Raw genomic sequence first — 16,623 nt, 5'->3', positions numbered from 1 at the left:
GGAATCTTAGGAAGATTTGGAAGCAAAGGGCATCGCGTCGGCTTAGTCGTTGCTTCTTATAACCGACTTAGGAGGCCAGTTTTTAAATCACCACGATTCCAATGCAATCCCTTACAGAGTCAGGGTTGAGGAGTTGGGTCCTCGAGCTCAACGATAATCTTTACTTGGTACCTCCAATATCAATTTATAACTAACAGTTTCTAAATCCCATCAGTTTTGGTGGTCACTGTCAGGTCCCCTGCAGTATCAGGATTGAGGAGGTGGAATCGAATTTTTTAATGGAACAATGTCGCAAAGTTACTCTATTAATTAAAAAACTACGCAAATCTGTTCAGGAATCTCGTAGATTACGATGTATGTACTCGTAGGTAGAATAACACAACTACTCCTTTTTGTAAAGTTGGTTAAAAAGTAGCCTACATGTTACTCCTTGGTTAATCCTCAACTTGACTGTGAAAGTCCCGTCAAAATAGGTTCAACTATTCCGAAGATTAGCCCGTTCAAACAGGCAGACAGATAGACAAAAATTTTAAAACATTTGATTCAGTTATGGTACAGTTCAAATACCATAATATGAGGCAGTTATTTCGAAATTAGAGACAGACACTTCATTTTTATTTATTAAAAGTATAGATTATGTATAATTTCCTGTTTTGTTAAAATAATAGTGTATGAAAAAGTTAATTCTGTGTGATACGTTTCATATTACCTAAAATCTTTTAATTTTGACCTTTTTGAAGTACTTACTTACTCTGCCAATTTTTTTTGAAGGTGCTAGATGGAGACAAACACACGCTTTGCACATTTGTGCTTTACCATCAAGATAATCATAATTCATGCATTCCTAGGTTTGGCAAGTATTCGTTCCAAGAAGATGTCGGGGCAGCATCCTGTAAAGATCAAAAAGAGAGAGCTATCGTATTCTCTACTCGTTACTAGTCTACGTTCGAGGATACTCGCGGGGGAGGTGGCGGCGGGGCACTCGGCGCGGTCCGTTTTCCGTACGCGGGTCGCGGACAAATCAGTCGTGCGCGTTCGGCGGCGATTGGATTACGTGTGTTGTGCAAAAAAGTTCGATCGGCGTCACATGTAAGCACGATGGATGTTCTCCCTAGCGGTAACCTATTCCGCGAGCTTCAGGATGTTACTGACACCGGTTACTTCGAATGGAAACTATCCCTTGAAGATTACTGGCAACAGGTAAGTTTTGCTGCGCGATGACTTTAACCCCTGTGGCAACTGGCATGCTATGCAAGCGAGCGAGCTGGCGCATTATTGTTTAACAATTTTGAGACTCGAGTCTTCACTGGTAGGGTGGCGTCGCGCTTGCGTGAGCTCTCGCGGTCGATTTTCAACGAATCTTGAAACTAAACTAGATGAACATCTTTTTGAAACGACGCTGGAAGTAGATAAATACTTAGTATTAATTTTTAAATTCCTAAATTCAATTGCGTTGAAGGTTGTAACTGTGCGATGTACCGACGACGGAGCGCGTTTCACTAGTTCTGAACTTCTGATCGTGCTTACGCCATTACTAAAAATATCCTAGCTATGTTTTAAGAGGTTTGGCTTCACGATTTATGCGGTAACCGACTTTTTTAAACATTAAATCTTATTTATATCTATCATGACTATCATGACGTCTATTTCAAGAATCAAGAATCATGATACTGAAAGAGTGATCAATCAATCACATAATTAAATGTAGTTTTAAAACTTTAAAATGAGCCTTTATCAATCAAAGCACAGATTACGTAGGTACCTATTCATTAATTGACTATAGTAATGATAGTTTTTCAGCAATTTAATTAGTAAAACTATTGTTCATACTTTCAGGTAGAGTTTAAACATAACAACTTTTTGAAACACAACTTAGTTTTGTTAAGTTATACGGTATAGTAAGTAGGTACCTATACCTATACGGTATAGGTACGGTACCCACCTATTTATAAGCTTCTCTGTATTATTTGATCTCTGTAATTACTATTAAACTCCTTTACACGTAGGGATTCTTATTACTACAGTACATAAATGTCTTAGCACCTGGCATGTCATTGACCTATTGAAGTGGCTGGAGTGATTCGGGGATCGCATCAAGCACTTAGCAAACTCTTTATTCCGTAATTTTAAGGAACATACTTCGAAGACAGTAACCATCATAGGCTTGTATGAGTGTCGACGTTAAAAGAGTTCTTACTGTTATAGATTCCATGAAAAAGGAACGTTTTATGAAAAGAGTGATTTGTCAGTGACATTGAAATAGGTATGTGGTTTGTGCAAAGAAGTTGGAAGTACTACTACGTTTGTGTGATTGTGCTGATCGTCAGGATGGACGAGCGGATGTTATGACGATTGGAAATTATTGTTTGTGCTTGATGCGTACTAGCGCCCATGGACGGTCGCATGGTCAGAATGGCCGTGTAGGAGTGTCCACGTCAAAAGAGTTCTTACTGTAATGGATTTCATGAAAAGTATGAATACTATAAAAACTATCTGATACCCGTGGCTTTTCCCTATATCCCTTTCGGTGTATAGGTATAGGATAGAAAAAAACAATCCTCCTTTTTTGAAAGTTGGTTAAAAAGTAGCCTATGTTACTCTTTGTTTAATCTTCTACTTGTTTTTGAAAGTCCTGTCCAAATAGGTTCAGCCGTTCCGAAGATTAGCCCGTTCAAACAGACAGACAAAAATTTAAAAAATGTGTGATTTAGTTATGGTACAGTTCAAATAACCATATGAGCTTAATGTGAGGTAGTTATTTCGAAGGAACAGACAGACACTTCAATTTTATTTATTAGTATAGATGCATTGAGATTCTCGGAGTCCACATTTCGATCGAGGTCCAATTTCGGGATCGTTTGGAAAGTTAGGCCAAATTAGCCCAAAAATCTTGGGGTGTTCAACAGAGCAAAGCTTCTCTATAAAGCGCAAGTCCACCACATATGGAGTACTGCTTTCACACCTTTGAGCCGGAGCACCCCAGTACCAACTCCTTCCATTTGATCGGATCCGAAGGCGGGCTATCCGACTTGTGGATGATCCCAAACTAACCGGCTCGTTGAAAAGTCTGGAGCACCGCAGAGACGTAAGCTCTGCCTTTATAATGAGGAGTGCTCTGAAGAGATTTTTGTCCTCATTCCACCCTCACACAACCGCACCGCGTGCCACCGCAAGCAGTTTCATTTTCACCACGTGAGTTTCTGGTGCACTTCGACCGTCCGTTGTGCCAGACCCTTCTTTCCACGCACATGCAAGCTGTGGAATCAACTCCCATCGGCGGTGTCACCACTATATTACCACCATGGGGTTATTCAAGAGTCGGATCAACAAATTCCTACAAAGGCCGGCAACGCATTGTTAGTTCCTCAGGTGCTGCAAATTTTCATGGGCGGCGGTAATCACTTGACATCAGGTGACCCGCCAGCTCGATTCCTCGCTATTTCCATTTAAAAAAAAAAAGTCGCTGAAGCAATGCCCAGTATAATATTTCGGATTTGGCAAGTTTAAATAGGTAGCAATTGCCGTTGGCATTGCGGCAATTTTGTGTCTTCCAATTTGTGCATTTGTTATTTTTGGAATTTAGAAAAAATAATAATCCGATTTTACATCGGTTGGACGTAGCGCTATGTACTTTACTTGTCAAAATTAATGACGAACAACGAACAATAATTTTTCCAGCGTTAAAGTGTTCATTTGTTTTTTTTATTAAATAAATAGCTTTCTTTTTGCAAGCCAGTTCAAAATTTAAATAAAATGTTTTGGAGTAAAATATCGTTCCATTTTTAAATAACACGACAGATATGAGTTTGCTATGCAATTTACTTGGCCGCGAAACTACAACAGATATGCATTTTCAAACTTTTCCCGGCCGATGCTCGCTTGTTTTTGGCCAGTACAGCAATTTCGATTTATCTCGAAGAAGGTTGTCAAAATAATGCTCAAACTTCCAAGCATGCTTGAGAAAATGTAATTCAACAAGTGTCAATGTGCCAGTACTATTATCTAGTTAATGAATAGGTAGACCGGTCTCTACCTGATATTTATTATCATAAATACCTGGGTGGGGACCTACTTTTTTAATTTTTAGTAACAAATCTGCTTTTCTTTCTTAGTAATATAATTAAAATAATTTTTTCACACTTGGGTGTCTGGTACACTTCGACCGTCCGCTGCGCCAGATCCTTCTTTCCACGCACGTGCAAACTGTGGAACCAACTCGGCGGTGTTCCCACTAGATTACAACATGGGGTTATTCAAGGGGCGGACCAACAAATTCCTAAAAGGCCGGCAACGCATCGGCGGTTCCTCTGGTGCTGCAAATGTTCATGGGCGGCGGTAATCACTTAACAACAGGTGACCCTGATCGCTGCTCGTTTGCTCGCTATATCTATTTAAAAAAAGTAATTCTAATTAGGCACCTACGTACAAACAGCTCGAATGTATTTTTTTTCCAATTTTTCATCCCACACCTTTCCCTCTATACCTATAGGTAGGCTATTTTAATCACATTGAGTAGGTAAAAATCAACAACTCAATAGTGTTTTATATTTACTTACATATGCATACCTACCTATTATTATCACTTCGCAGATATCACTTTCAATTAATATAGAGATAAAAATCGTGATGTAACGTGTTTACTTGAGATAAAAATATGTAAGTACCTGCTTACCTAGGAAAGTATAATACTATGGGTGGATGTCAAGAGCTTGAAAACTTGACAGTGCCTCATTTGCTTGATGTACCTATAAAGACATCATCACAGAAGCAGTTGCACAATCTAAATATATTAAAGGAAAAGGTGACTGACTGACTATCTGATCTATCAACGCACAGTTCAAACTACAGGACGGATCGGGCTAAAATTTGACATGCAGATAGCTGTTATGCCGTAGGCATCCGCCAAGAAAAGATTTTTGAAAATTCAACCCCGAAAGGGGAAGAAATAGGGGTTTGAAATTTGTGTAGGCTACGCGGATAAAGTCGCGAGCATAAGCTAGTTTAAAATAAAGCCACAAAGAAAACAGTAGGTTACACAAGTCAGGGTTCCTAAATACTTCTAGCTTTAACCATGGAATTTAAGACTGGCTGGTGCGAGCTAAGTTATTTGCTGTTTCTTTAATTTTAACCGCTTCGTATAGAATAATATGACCGGCCAACCGATCGTTATCAGGACTCAATAAACCTAAGTAGGTTTATTAGCTAATTTTTTATAGTAATTAGATAAGGCTAGCTTTAAGTTTTATTGTAATATTTTCAAGTATATATCAAGTCGGTTTTATAATTCTTGTTCACTTGTAACTTACACTTAACAGCTTAAAGTAAAGGCGATGACAAAGCTTCTAATACAAAAAAAGAGATCGCATCAGACGACTCTAAAAAAGCTATGTACATAGAGCAAGCGTTTCAGAAATCGTAGACTAACCTACACTCAGAAAACCGTTAAAAGTTAAAACCCTCTGCCTACTTAGTGAAGTAAGCGCGAGCAACGATTCCTTAAAATCCCAAAAAGGCCAGGCCAAGATAGAGTTACAAATTCCATCTTAAAAGCAATTGTTGATCTATTCCCCCATACTTTAATGAAACATTGAATTCATGCTGTATTCTGAAAGACATGGCAAATACCATCATCACTCTAATATTTTGTTTAAAAGAGGTGACCCCTCATAGACCAATTGTGCCAATTTGCGTCCTAATCCATTCTGTAATTTTAGCATGAAGCATGTAGAGACATTAAATTAAAAGATATATATGTATATTGTTTATAGGCTCTATATTTTGTAATTATCAAAATATATTTAATGTTTCGGTTACTAAACAATCGTCTAATTACAGTTTTATTCTAAATATAGATAGAAATGAATGATATTCTTCAAAAATAATGCTTGGCTGCAAATTATGCAGATTGAGATTTACAGCTGTATTATTCTGAACTATTCGCTTCTTTTGCTTGTTCTCAGGTGGAAGAAGCGCCGGAACTAGCTCTTAATTTTCAGATGTGATGTGTGGCACAGTTGTGTAAATAAACGTCTTTTCTTTCTTTCAACTAAACGGAACAAAACCGAGGTGATTCCATTATATTCTTCCGTGTTTTCTTTGCTAGCAAGGAACACTCAATACATTCCCGTCTAGTGACTCTATTCCAATTAACTATACAGAAACTTGAGCTATAGAAAACCCAACTAGGTCTGCATATTCCGCCTTGTTAGATCGAGTCTTATTTGGTCCAATACACTAACAATATAAACGCAGACGAGCCTAATTGCGACGGAACCTGGACTATGTGACATCTTCATTAAATTAGTATTTAGTCATTTACCGGTTACTGGTTTTCTTCCTAGTACCTACTCGTTGAACAAACATTGCTTGAAATTATGAGCCGTGGACTGTTTTACATAGTTATACGTAACGATCGCAAAGACTCTTACCAATAACCCATAAGCGTTCACGCGGTAGAACAATCGAATCGCTGACCAGGCGTTAGCGGTAACGCGACCACCAAAGGCGCTGCCGAACTATGGGAACGTTACAGCACAGGTCAATGCATCAGTCCCCAACTCGACTCGAATAGAATAAGTTTATTGTAATCTGTATGTTAATTTGTTTTTTTTTACTAAAGTTTAACTTTTGAAACTTTCTTTTTAAAAACATAAATATTTGTCTCCCAAACTTCACTACATATTACCATAATTTATATTATGACTAGCTGACCCGGCGAACTTCGTACCGCCTAACAGTCGATTCTTTTTCAGGTTTTTTTTTTAATTTTTCCCTCCGTAAGAACGATCCTCGTACTTCAAGGAATATTATAAAAAATAATTAGCGAAATCGGTTCTGCTGTTCTCGAGATTTGCGATCAGCAACACATTTAGCGATTCATTTTTACATATAGAAAAAAAAATCGTTTGTATTTTTTTATTAATTAGTTAGTAAGTAAAGGATCATGTTAAGTGATTATTATTGTTGAATATTACAAATGCCTTGTTATAATACTAGATGATGGCGCGCGACTTCGTCCGCTTATATCTATTCTTAATTAAAAATCCTGTGGGGACTATTGATTTTCCGGGATATAACGTAGATATATTCGTCCCCGGGATGTAAACTATCTGTGTACCAAATTTCAACAATAAGGTTAAACAGATGGGCCGTATTAGTTTGGATATGGAATTACTATGGTACTCTCAATACCTGGCTATAACATTAAAATCAGCTGATTGTTGTATGCTACATATACATAATATCTTCGTGTAGCGTTATCAATGTGTAGAATTTGCGATAGGCAGATAACGTGATACATTCATTTTTTTCAAAGTAACTGGTGATAAGCGTTTCATATGGTTAAATATAAATAATATTCAGGATGGATACCAGTACTTATATTAATACGATTTAAGTATATCTATTTATATACCCAGGCAGTTTATAAATTTTCCTAGTTAACATCACTACCCACATTGCATGCGAAATGCGAAAGTGTGTTTGATTGTTGGTTTGTTGGTTTATTGGGTTGTTGGTTTGCCCCTCATTTACGTCGCAACGGAACAACGGGTAGACGTGATTTTTTGCATGGATATAAAGGCATGGAGAGTGATATTGGCTACTTTTTATCCTGAAAAATCAGAGTTCCCATGGGATTTTTAAAAAAAACTTAGTCCAGGCGAACGAAGTGGCAGGCAACAGCTAGTCACTAATAAAAATAAAACAAGCAAATTTCGATGTTAAATGCAGTAATAGATCAGTATTTTGTCCCTGTTATAATTATTTATTGCCCGTGGTCCGATCGCGAAGTTCTACTGGTCGATCCAAGGACAATCACAATCACCTCTGATAGGCCTCGTCTCGACTCTCACCCACTATTGGCTGAAAAGTAATGTTACAGCAAGAGTATTACAAATTCAGCCAATCATAATAATTGAGATTGTAGAGAGATTGACATTTTTCGAATAGAAATGTTCGTAATTAAATTTTCTATTTCTAAAACATTTTACAATTTTTATTATTATTTTTTAATTGAAAATCTAAATATATAAAAGGAAAAGGTGACTGATTGATCTGTCGACGCACAGATGAAACTACTGGTCGGATTAGGCTGAAATTTGGCATGCAGATAGCTATTAAGGCGTTACATCCGCTAAGAAGGAATTTATAAAAATTCAACTCCTAAGGGGGTAAAGTAGAGGTTTGAAGTTTTGTAGTCCACGCGGACGAAGTCGCGAGCATAAGCTAGTATTACAATAAAACCTTAAGCTAGCCTTCTCTTATTACTATAAAAATCATGTTTGTGTGAATAAATATTAAATTTCAATATGTTCCTACAGAGCGTAGCGAAACCAATAATTAATCTATGGTTCCTACCACGGAATTCTGTTCCGTGGTTCCTACATTACAAGTTAAGTTACGTAGAGTTACACAGCTCAACGCCTGAAGTTGTTTGCCATATTTTCTCTTTGTTTTACTTACACTTCTCCAATTTTAACGTTCACAAGAATCCAACAACTAACGCTCGTCGGCTCTTCTATGAGGTTATATCCCATACGACTTCCGCTAACTTTGCTTATGACAGGTTTTTAATTGAAGATTGATAAGGTGTGGTAACTGGTAAGTAGGTAGTAGGTAGTAGGTACCGTGAAAAGTGTACGCAATATAATATGGATTATACTTGGTCGTCAGCCCGTATTTAGGTACCTGATTGACTTGGCCAAATTCGGGCTACCAACACGTTCTTTGGCAGTTATTTTTTGTCTCTCCGACGACGGACGTACTGAATATTATTCCTATAGGTACCTACAGTACGCGGCAGAAAGTAATTTACATCTACCTTTGGAAGGAGATAGCAGGTTTGTAGAGCGTTGTCTCTGTGGTTGAGACCGACAAAACGTCATATAGGTATAAGTGACAGAGATAACTCTCTATAAAGCCGAAAGGCCATTCTTAAAGGCCGATGTACAATACTTTCTGCCGCGTACTTTATATACTATTTTTTCATTCGCCGAACAATCAGAGTGTAAACGACCAAAATATTATTCCACCATTGAGGAGCGTATTCGCTTATATCACCTTATAGGTCATTATTTTGTACCTATATACCTTACTAGCTGATCCCCGCGGCTTCGCCCGCGTGGATTTAGGTATTTAAAGATCCCGTAGAGCCTATGTCACTCAAGAATAATGTAGCTTTCTACTGGTGAAAGAATTTTTAAAATCGGTTCAGTAGTTCCAAAGATTTCCCCCTTACAAACAAACTTAACGACATTACCTCTTTATAATATTAGTATAGATAGGTACAAAATATATGGTAACCACGTGGTAAAGACGCTAGTATAAAACTTTTTGTTATTTGTGTACTTACCTATGTTCGTCTTATATGTATGTACAATATACGCGCAACTAACTTTTATTGAAAATATTAATCACCTTCGTTATTAACAACAAATCGAATTACTTTAGCAAAGTATTTTTCCGAATAATCATGAATTTATTCAAAGGACATGTCATTTTGTATTGTAAATATTTATACATATCATATACCTACCTATATTATAGAATATATTATGAAACAAAAATAATAATCCTAATAAGTGTAATGCTGTTTCAAGTACATATTTAACAACTATACTATATTATAGATATTTCATGCGAATCGAATCATAAACTAAGTTAAATGTTATCAATTGTCTGGAGTCATTATAGATATAATAATGAGTCACTGTTTTTCTTGTATAGTAGAATTATGTTTATGTATGTATATGTTTTTCATGAACTTAAAAATATTAGATTAGTCACCAAATAATTATATTGTAAGTAATCCAGAAAATACATAACTTCATCCTAACAGTCCTGACCCTGTTCTCAGTTCTGCATTTTCCTTCTAAGTATATTGTTACTGCTGGATAAAATAGCTTTCTAACGGTAATAGAATTATTAAAATCAGTTGAGTAGTTTCAGAGATTATCTACTACAAACAAACAAATCTTTTCTTTTTATAATATTATATAGATAACATTATACTTATGTATATTATGATAATTTATAAATGCTTAAATATGATATTTTTATCGAACTCAATGGGTTGGTGAACTTATTGACCGTGTATACAGCCATGTAGCTTGACGATGTTTTCTTAACGCCTTGTTGCGTTCTCATAGTATGATTCATAGTTGTAAGAATACTATAATGATTCATTTTACAACTCGTTATTATGTCGAATTGATTGACCTCGTTCATTACTGCGCGGACCTGGCGATAATGATGTGAATTCTTACCAAAAATACTTCTAAAAATGGAAGAATCGGCAAGGCGGCTCTATATTTTTTATATATTTTTTTAAATTATTTAAAATTTTAAAATTATTTAATGGATAGCATACCAGTACTTAAGTAATTTTAATACTTTTAAACCACACCTTGTTCTCAGAGTCCCGTACCCGAAGGACGTGCCAGTGGTAAGCTATTATCACACTCAGGGTGAAATCTATAGAGCGCACTCTAACTTTTCTTAGACTTAAGACAGAGTTATAACGAGACAGATGTATATCTTTCACATAAATCTGTCTCGTTTTGACTCATACTTAAGTCTGAGCAAAGTCAAAGTGTGCTCTATAGATCTCAGCCTAAGCCTTTGCTGTCCGTCCGTCGTCTGTCAGCGGGCGGTACCTCATGAACCGGAATAATATGTAGAGAGTTGAAATTTTCAGAGTGTATTTCTATATTATATTCTATATTTCTATAAACAACAAATAATAAAAAACCAAGATGGCGAATTTCAAAATCGCTGCCACGCAAATTAAAAAGTAGGTACATGGTGCTTGTTTACGATGGTATGGAACCCTTCGTGTGGGAGTCCAACTCGCAATTGACCAGTTTTATTTTTAATCGTATTGTAAGTAAATCATCACAATGCGCAACAAAAATAGTCCAAGTGATACTATGCATAGTTACCAGTTTAGTGTAGAAAATTATAAAGTTTTCCAGTTCGTTTTTACTTTTCAATACTTTGAAGTTTCAAGGAATTCTACAAATAATATCATACTTTACCCATGTTATGCCTAACTTTGATTTGAGTTGAAAAAAGAAACTTTTGTTGTTCAAAATTGTTTAATAACATTCCGAACACAATCAATCTCAGCTGTTGTTGTTGACTGAACATTGAGACTTTCTATTTTGTGAAGAAATATTTTCTTTTACAATATTAATTACCAGAGAAAGAGAAAAGTTATAAACTAGAACAAGACTCCATATTAAATTATTGGAATAGAAGCATACGATTTTGCTTGCATTTCTAAAGATGCTGTTTCCCGGTATATTACCTACTATACATACAGAGATTGTTACGAAGTGCAGATATGAATTTATATAATTTTATATTTATTATCCTAGTACCTAGTTAAATTCATATTGTGGCCAATTCTCTTGTACACAATTTCTAAATTAAACTAAAATTGCACGTCTAAATCTATTGCTATCCCTTTCATAATGTTGCTTGCGAAAAAGGATAGCACTAGATTTATTCCTGTTAATTTAGTTTAGTTTAGAGATTGTGTACAAGAGAATCGGCCCCATTGTTAACTCTCATACTTAATAATATTATGCCGTCCTTTAACTAAAAATACATTATCTGCTAAAAATGTTTTTGAGTTATCGCAAAAAGTAAGAGTTTTCACAAAGTTTCTGGTTTAAAAAAAGAATGCTACGTAAGATTAAACTAAAAACTAAACTTGGTCCTACATAAAATTATTTTTAGTATCATTAGTTTTTGAAATTTCCTACTTTTTAGGGTTCCGTACCTCAGAAGGGAAAAAGGGAACCTTATAGGATCACTTCGTTGTCTGTTTGCCTGCCTGTCTGCCGTGGCTATGCGGAATGCAGGGCGTTCCCTCCCCGATTGCTATCTCGACCTGTCGCGTACTTCTTGACAAGTCTCATGTTATTAAATAAAATAATATGACCAAAGGTACATGAACCAAACGAATACTTATATTTTTACCCTTCCGTTTCCACCATTGAAAATAAAGTAGGTATCAGATATCTGAATCACAACAAGGAAAATTGAACGTTCATTTATACTAATTTTAGTCATGACTACGTGATTCACAATTTAATAACATTTACTTTACGCAGTTAATGGTATAAATGAATTTTGAATCAGCAACTTCATTTATTTTTAATCTTTATTTTTAGCCGGGGCTTTATCACTTGGCGATTATGTCGCCCCATAAACAAACCAACTTCAATCAATCAACTTCAAAAAGTTCAAATTTAATCACTAATTAAAGACTATTGATATAAATTAAACTAAAACTACTGGACCGCAAGTGGTGATGTTACAGAGCATCCTCGCCGGGCATAAGGGGCACCCTAGACGCTGTTACACACCCCTACATCCAAATGTCAAGACAGAACACGTCGACGCTGAGCTGCGTTCCACTCACACTCCATTTATTTCAATGGTGATGAACTTGGCATCAAGCAGCGTCTATCCTCTCCCGTAAAGCTCACACTCTCACTTTCTTCTAAAAATTGTTGTCATGCCTCATGACAGAGTGATTCATAATCTAGCAGTTAATGATATAAATGAATTTCAGATCAATAATTTCATTGGTTGAAGAACTTGGCATCAAGCAGCGTCTATCCACTCCTGTACAGGCTCCCGTTTTCACTTTCTATGGTTACGTAACTAGACGCGACGATGTTTTCATTGAACGTCTAGTAGTTCAAGGTAGATTAGAGATTCCCGAACCAAGAACAGGATCTCTACTTGAGCTACTTGACGTTCAAAGAGGATATTCTATTATCATCGGTTCTACCTTTTGTTGCCGTTCACCCCATTAGACCATAGTAGACATACGAAGCTGCAAGCGCGGAAACATACGTGTGAAATATTATACCTACGTCCATTGGCTGAAATTAACAATTAATTTATCTGTAATCCATCGATAAGTTTCCAAGCAACCATAAGCAACGTTATTATATTTTGTCAAAAAATTTCAATGTATAATAAATGAAAACTTTGCTATTGGTATAGTACGCGACAGGTAGAGATGGCAAAAGGGGTGTCAAAAGTCGTATATATACGACTATAGATGTGTACGTCAAAGAAACGCAAGATTGTTGGAGAATTTTTCGCCATTCGGGACAGTGCGCAAAAACACCGCAAATAGTCCATTCCGCGCAGTGCGCAAGAGCTGGGGTCTCATCTGTGACATCAACTTGTCGAATTTTGCGTCGAGACTTGGGTTTTCATCCATATAAAGTTCAATTAACTCAAGAGGCAAAACCCAACGGAGAACAGAAACAGCACCATGTATTCGCTGATTGGGTTTTAAAGCATTTGGCGGCTGACCCTGCTTTCGGTAAAAAAATCATCTTCAGTAATGAGGCTCATTTCTGGTTAAATAGTTTTGTAAACAAACAAATTTGCCGGGTTTGGACCGATGAAAATCTATCGGAGATTCCTCAGGTGCCTCTACACTCCGAAAAAGATACTGTTTGGTGTGGATTTGTTGATTAAGCCTGATTCAAATGCCAAAATGCCATCCAAAATTAGTCCATCAGGATACACCACCTACAACGGAGTCGCAGCAGCCATTCGGCTCAAATAATATTTCGTACATAATGTCATAAAATGTCCTTTAAAATAAAATAATAATTGTGGAAATATCACTTACACAATATGTTAGTTTATTTCATTTCAAAGTTCGAGCGCTCTTAATGAAATACCCTTTATATTATAAACCTTTTCAAATTATGTGAAACAAAACATTTATATCTGTGTGTGTACATTCTAATCTATCGATAAGTTATAAATGTTATAAATACTAGGACCTATGCACGGTAGATGATTTGTATCTACTTGCTGTCGTGGCTGGCCACTATTGAAATGAAGTTTATTTTCAAGTTGACAAAATCATCTGTGACAAAATCACAAAATCAAAGTGAACTAATGACAACTTTGGTGCATAATCTGACACCTATGTCTGACACAGTCATTTTTACGAAAACCATACGAACACAGAGATGGGGTGTGGATTAAATACGAGATGTCGATGGAGCTGATTAAGTTCACATGTAGGTACATTTAAAGTATCGATTTAACTTTTAAACATTTTGATAACTATGACACTCGTAACTAATCAAAATGGGACACTAGGTATGTTTTCACTATATGTTATAATTATATTTATAATATTATTCTTTAGTGACTAAATAATATAAAAGTTAACGTAATAATATAATATTATGCGTCGATCATAGCCGCTACAGTCCAATGAAAATATGACATACTAGCTGACACAACCTGCGACTTCGTTTGCGTGGATTTACGTTTTTGAAAATCCCGTGGGAACTCTTTGATTTTCCGGGATAAAAAGTCACCATATCAAAGTCAAGCCTATGTCACTCTTCAGGTCTTCGACTATACCCATGTTGCTCCGTTGCGACGTGATTGAAGGACAAACAACCAAATCAACAAACCAATAAACCAACAAACAAACACACTTTCGCATTTATAATAGGGATTAAACTGATTAAAATAAAGTTATCAGGGACACAATAACGCATTGTCCTTGCACTCATCCCTGTCGCGTCGCATTATTCACTGAATTGCTGACAATCGAGTTACGGCAGCCAACGATTGACCCCACTTATTAAGTTAAATATTATCCCCGGCTTTTAAACTGAATAAGCCCGTATTCGTATTCATTTAGCTAGCTTGTCCGTGGCTTTTTAGCTCGGAATCCGTTTAACACGTTATTTCCCGTGGAAAATTTTAACCGTTGCACTGTTCTTCTGTATTTTTTAAAGTATGTTTTTATGAATTAAGACTAAAAATCATATATTGAAGTATCTCGTTTTCATCTGTTTTTTTTAACTAAATAGGCTTGCGCTTCACCGGAAGCACACCAAATAGTAGATGAGGATATTGCTTACGGTGAAGCGCATTTGCCTGGAAGGTGCATAGTCACTTTTTTTGATATTGTAATTGGCAGGAAAAATGGAAATTGGAAGGGCGTTCCATATTTTAGCAGTGCGTTTTAGAAACCAGTAAGTGAATCGCTTCGTACGAGTTCATATAATTCCGAATATGTAGGGGTGCAAAACTTTAAGATGCCTCACGGTCCGAAAATAAAATGGCGAGAGGGGAACCAGACCAAATCAAACTACATTCTCCTTTCACAGTAAAATGTATAAAACAAAATGTTCTAAACAAGTAAATTATTTACAAAACTTTTAGAAAACTGGAGCACAAATCAAGAGTACTCTAAAACACTGTAATGCCCAGCATCCGAATACCCAGAGAATAATAAATGTTTCACCGTTCTCCCCTGTCCATATACTATAGTTTTTGAACAACTATCTCTGTGGACCGTAAAAGTGACGTCGGGATATAGTTCACTGACGCAATGCAACTCCACATGGCCTGCATATTCGCCGTCTCTAGACATTAAATTACGATAATCTGATGCATCTCGTATGGCAAGCCCGTATGATTCGTCACCAATTATGAAATCCTTATAACGTTGCCAGTTATTGACCACACGATCCACTACTCTCAATCTTATTCCTCGGTGCCTTTCCTGTGTTCCGAATAAACAGTACGACACAGATCTAAAGAGACAGTTTCCGTCGCCACGGATCGTAATAAGACGTCGAGACATTTTCACTTTGCCGGTTCTAGCCTTTTTCGTCCGCTTGGTTTCTTATAATCGATTTCTCGGTCTTGATTCATCGAAAAAAGTAATCCCTATTGATGTCAAAATTATCTTTTTGCTTATCATTATCATGGATTTGAAATATTTGTATTTTATTGTTTGGAAATAAGGGAAAACTGGTGATACCGATTGTTTCTTCCAGAAACTATAAGTTTTGCAAATTTTGTAATGGGTGGCAGTTAAACTGGTAGTAATTGTATATATATTAAATTTTATTAAGTTTATTATATTGGACTGAGATTGATGGCTGACATCAAGTTGACAATTCTTTTTATTTTCTCTAATCCTAACAAATAAGACGTGTTTTGCTTAGCAATATTAGTATAATTTGCTTAGCATAAGGTTTAAAATGCATAGCTGTTTTCATATTCAACTCAACATGACCATGATTATCTGATACATTGGATCATTGGATGCACTGAATCATATGAGTCTACCTACATCGATATAATGATTCATGCTTACTTTAGTTCTCCAAGTACCTACGCTAACAGTTTATACAACAACTAGCGACCCGCCCCGGCTTTGCACGGGGTGCAATGTTGATACTAATGTTGTCACTGTGGTTATTTTGTTATATTTCAAAACAATAAGACAGCATTTTCAATAAAAGCTCTCAGTCAGCTTGATTTCTTCCGAAATCTTGAACAATTATGGTCATATTTCAACAAATTAAAACAAACCTATAATAATTAATTATACCTATAAACCTTCCTCTTGAATCACGCTTTCTATTGGTGAAAATTGCATCAAAATCCGTTGCGTAGTTTAAAAGATCTACGCGTTCATACATACAGACAGAGCGGGAAGCGACTTCATTTTATACTATGTAGAGATACGTTTCTTTTATATAATATTATTGGAACTACTAAGATTTAGTTGCGAATGTCTAGATTAACTTTTTATGATATTTC

The 16,623-nt window shown here is 36.2% G+C and overlaps 1 protein-coding gene across 1 annotated transcript in view; it reads left to right on the top strand.

The window, feature by feature from the left end:
• The first annotated feature begins 1,024 nt into the window (after nucleotides 1–1,024).
• LOC117995481 (Krueppel-like factor 6) overlaps nucleotides 1,025–16,623 on the top strand; it is a 58,398-nt gene continuing 42,799 nt past the window's right edge. The window contains exon 1 of the mRNA XM_034983489.2: nucleotides 1,025–1,200. Coding sequence (XP_034839380.1) covers nucleotides 1,099–1,200 — 102 coding nt within the window. The 5' untranslated portion in view covers nucleotides 1,025–1,098. The remainder of the gene's footprint in view (nucleotides 1,201–16,623) is intronic.

The sequence above is a fragment of the Maniola hyperantus genome, chromosome Z (genome assembly GCF_902806685.2).
Source record: "Maniola hyperantus chromosome Z, iAphHyp1.2, whole genome shotgun sequence".
Lineage (NCBI taxonomy): Eukaryota > Metazoa > Arthropoda > Insecta > Lepidoptera > Nymphalidae > Maniola > Maniola hyperantus.
This window is presented reverse-complemented; position numbering and strand designations above follow the sequence as displayed.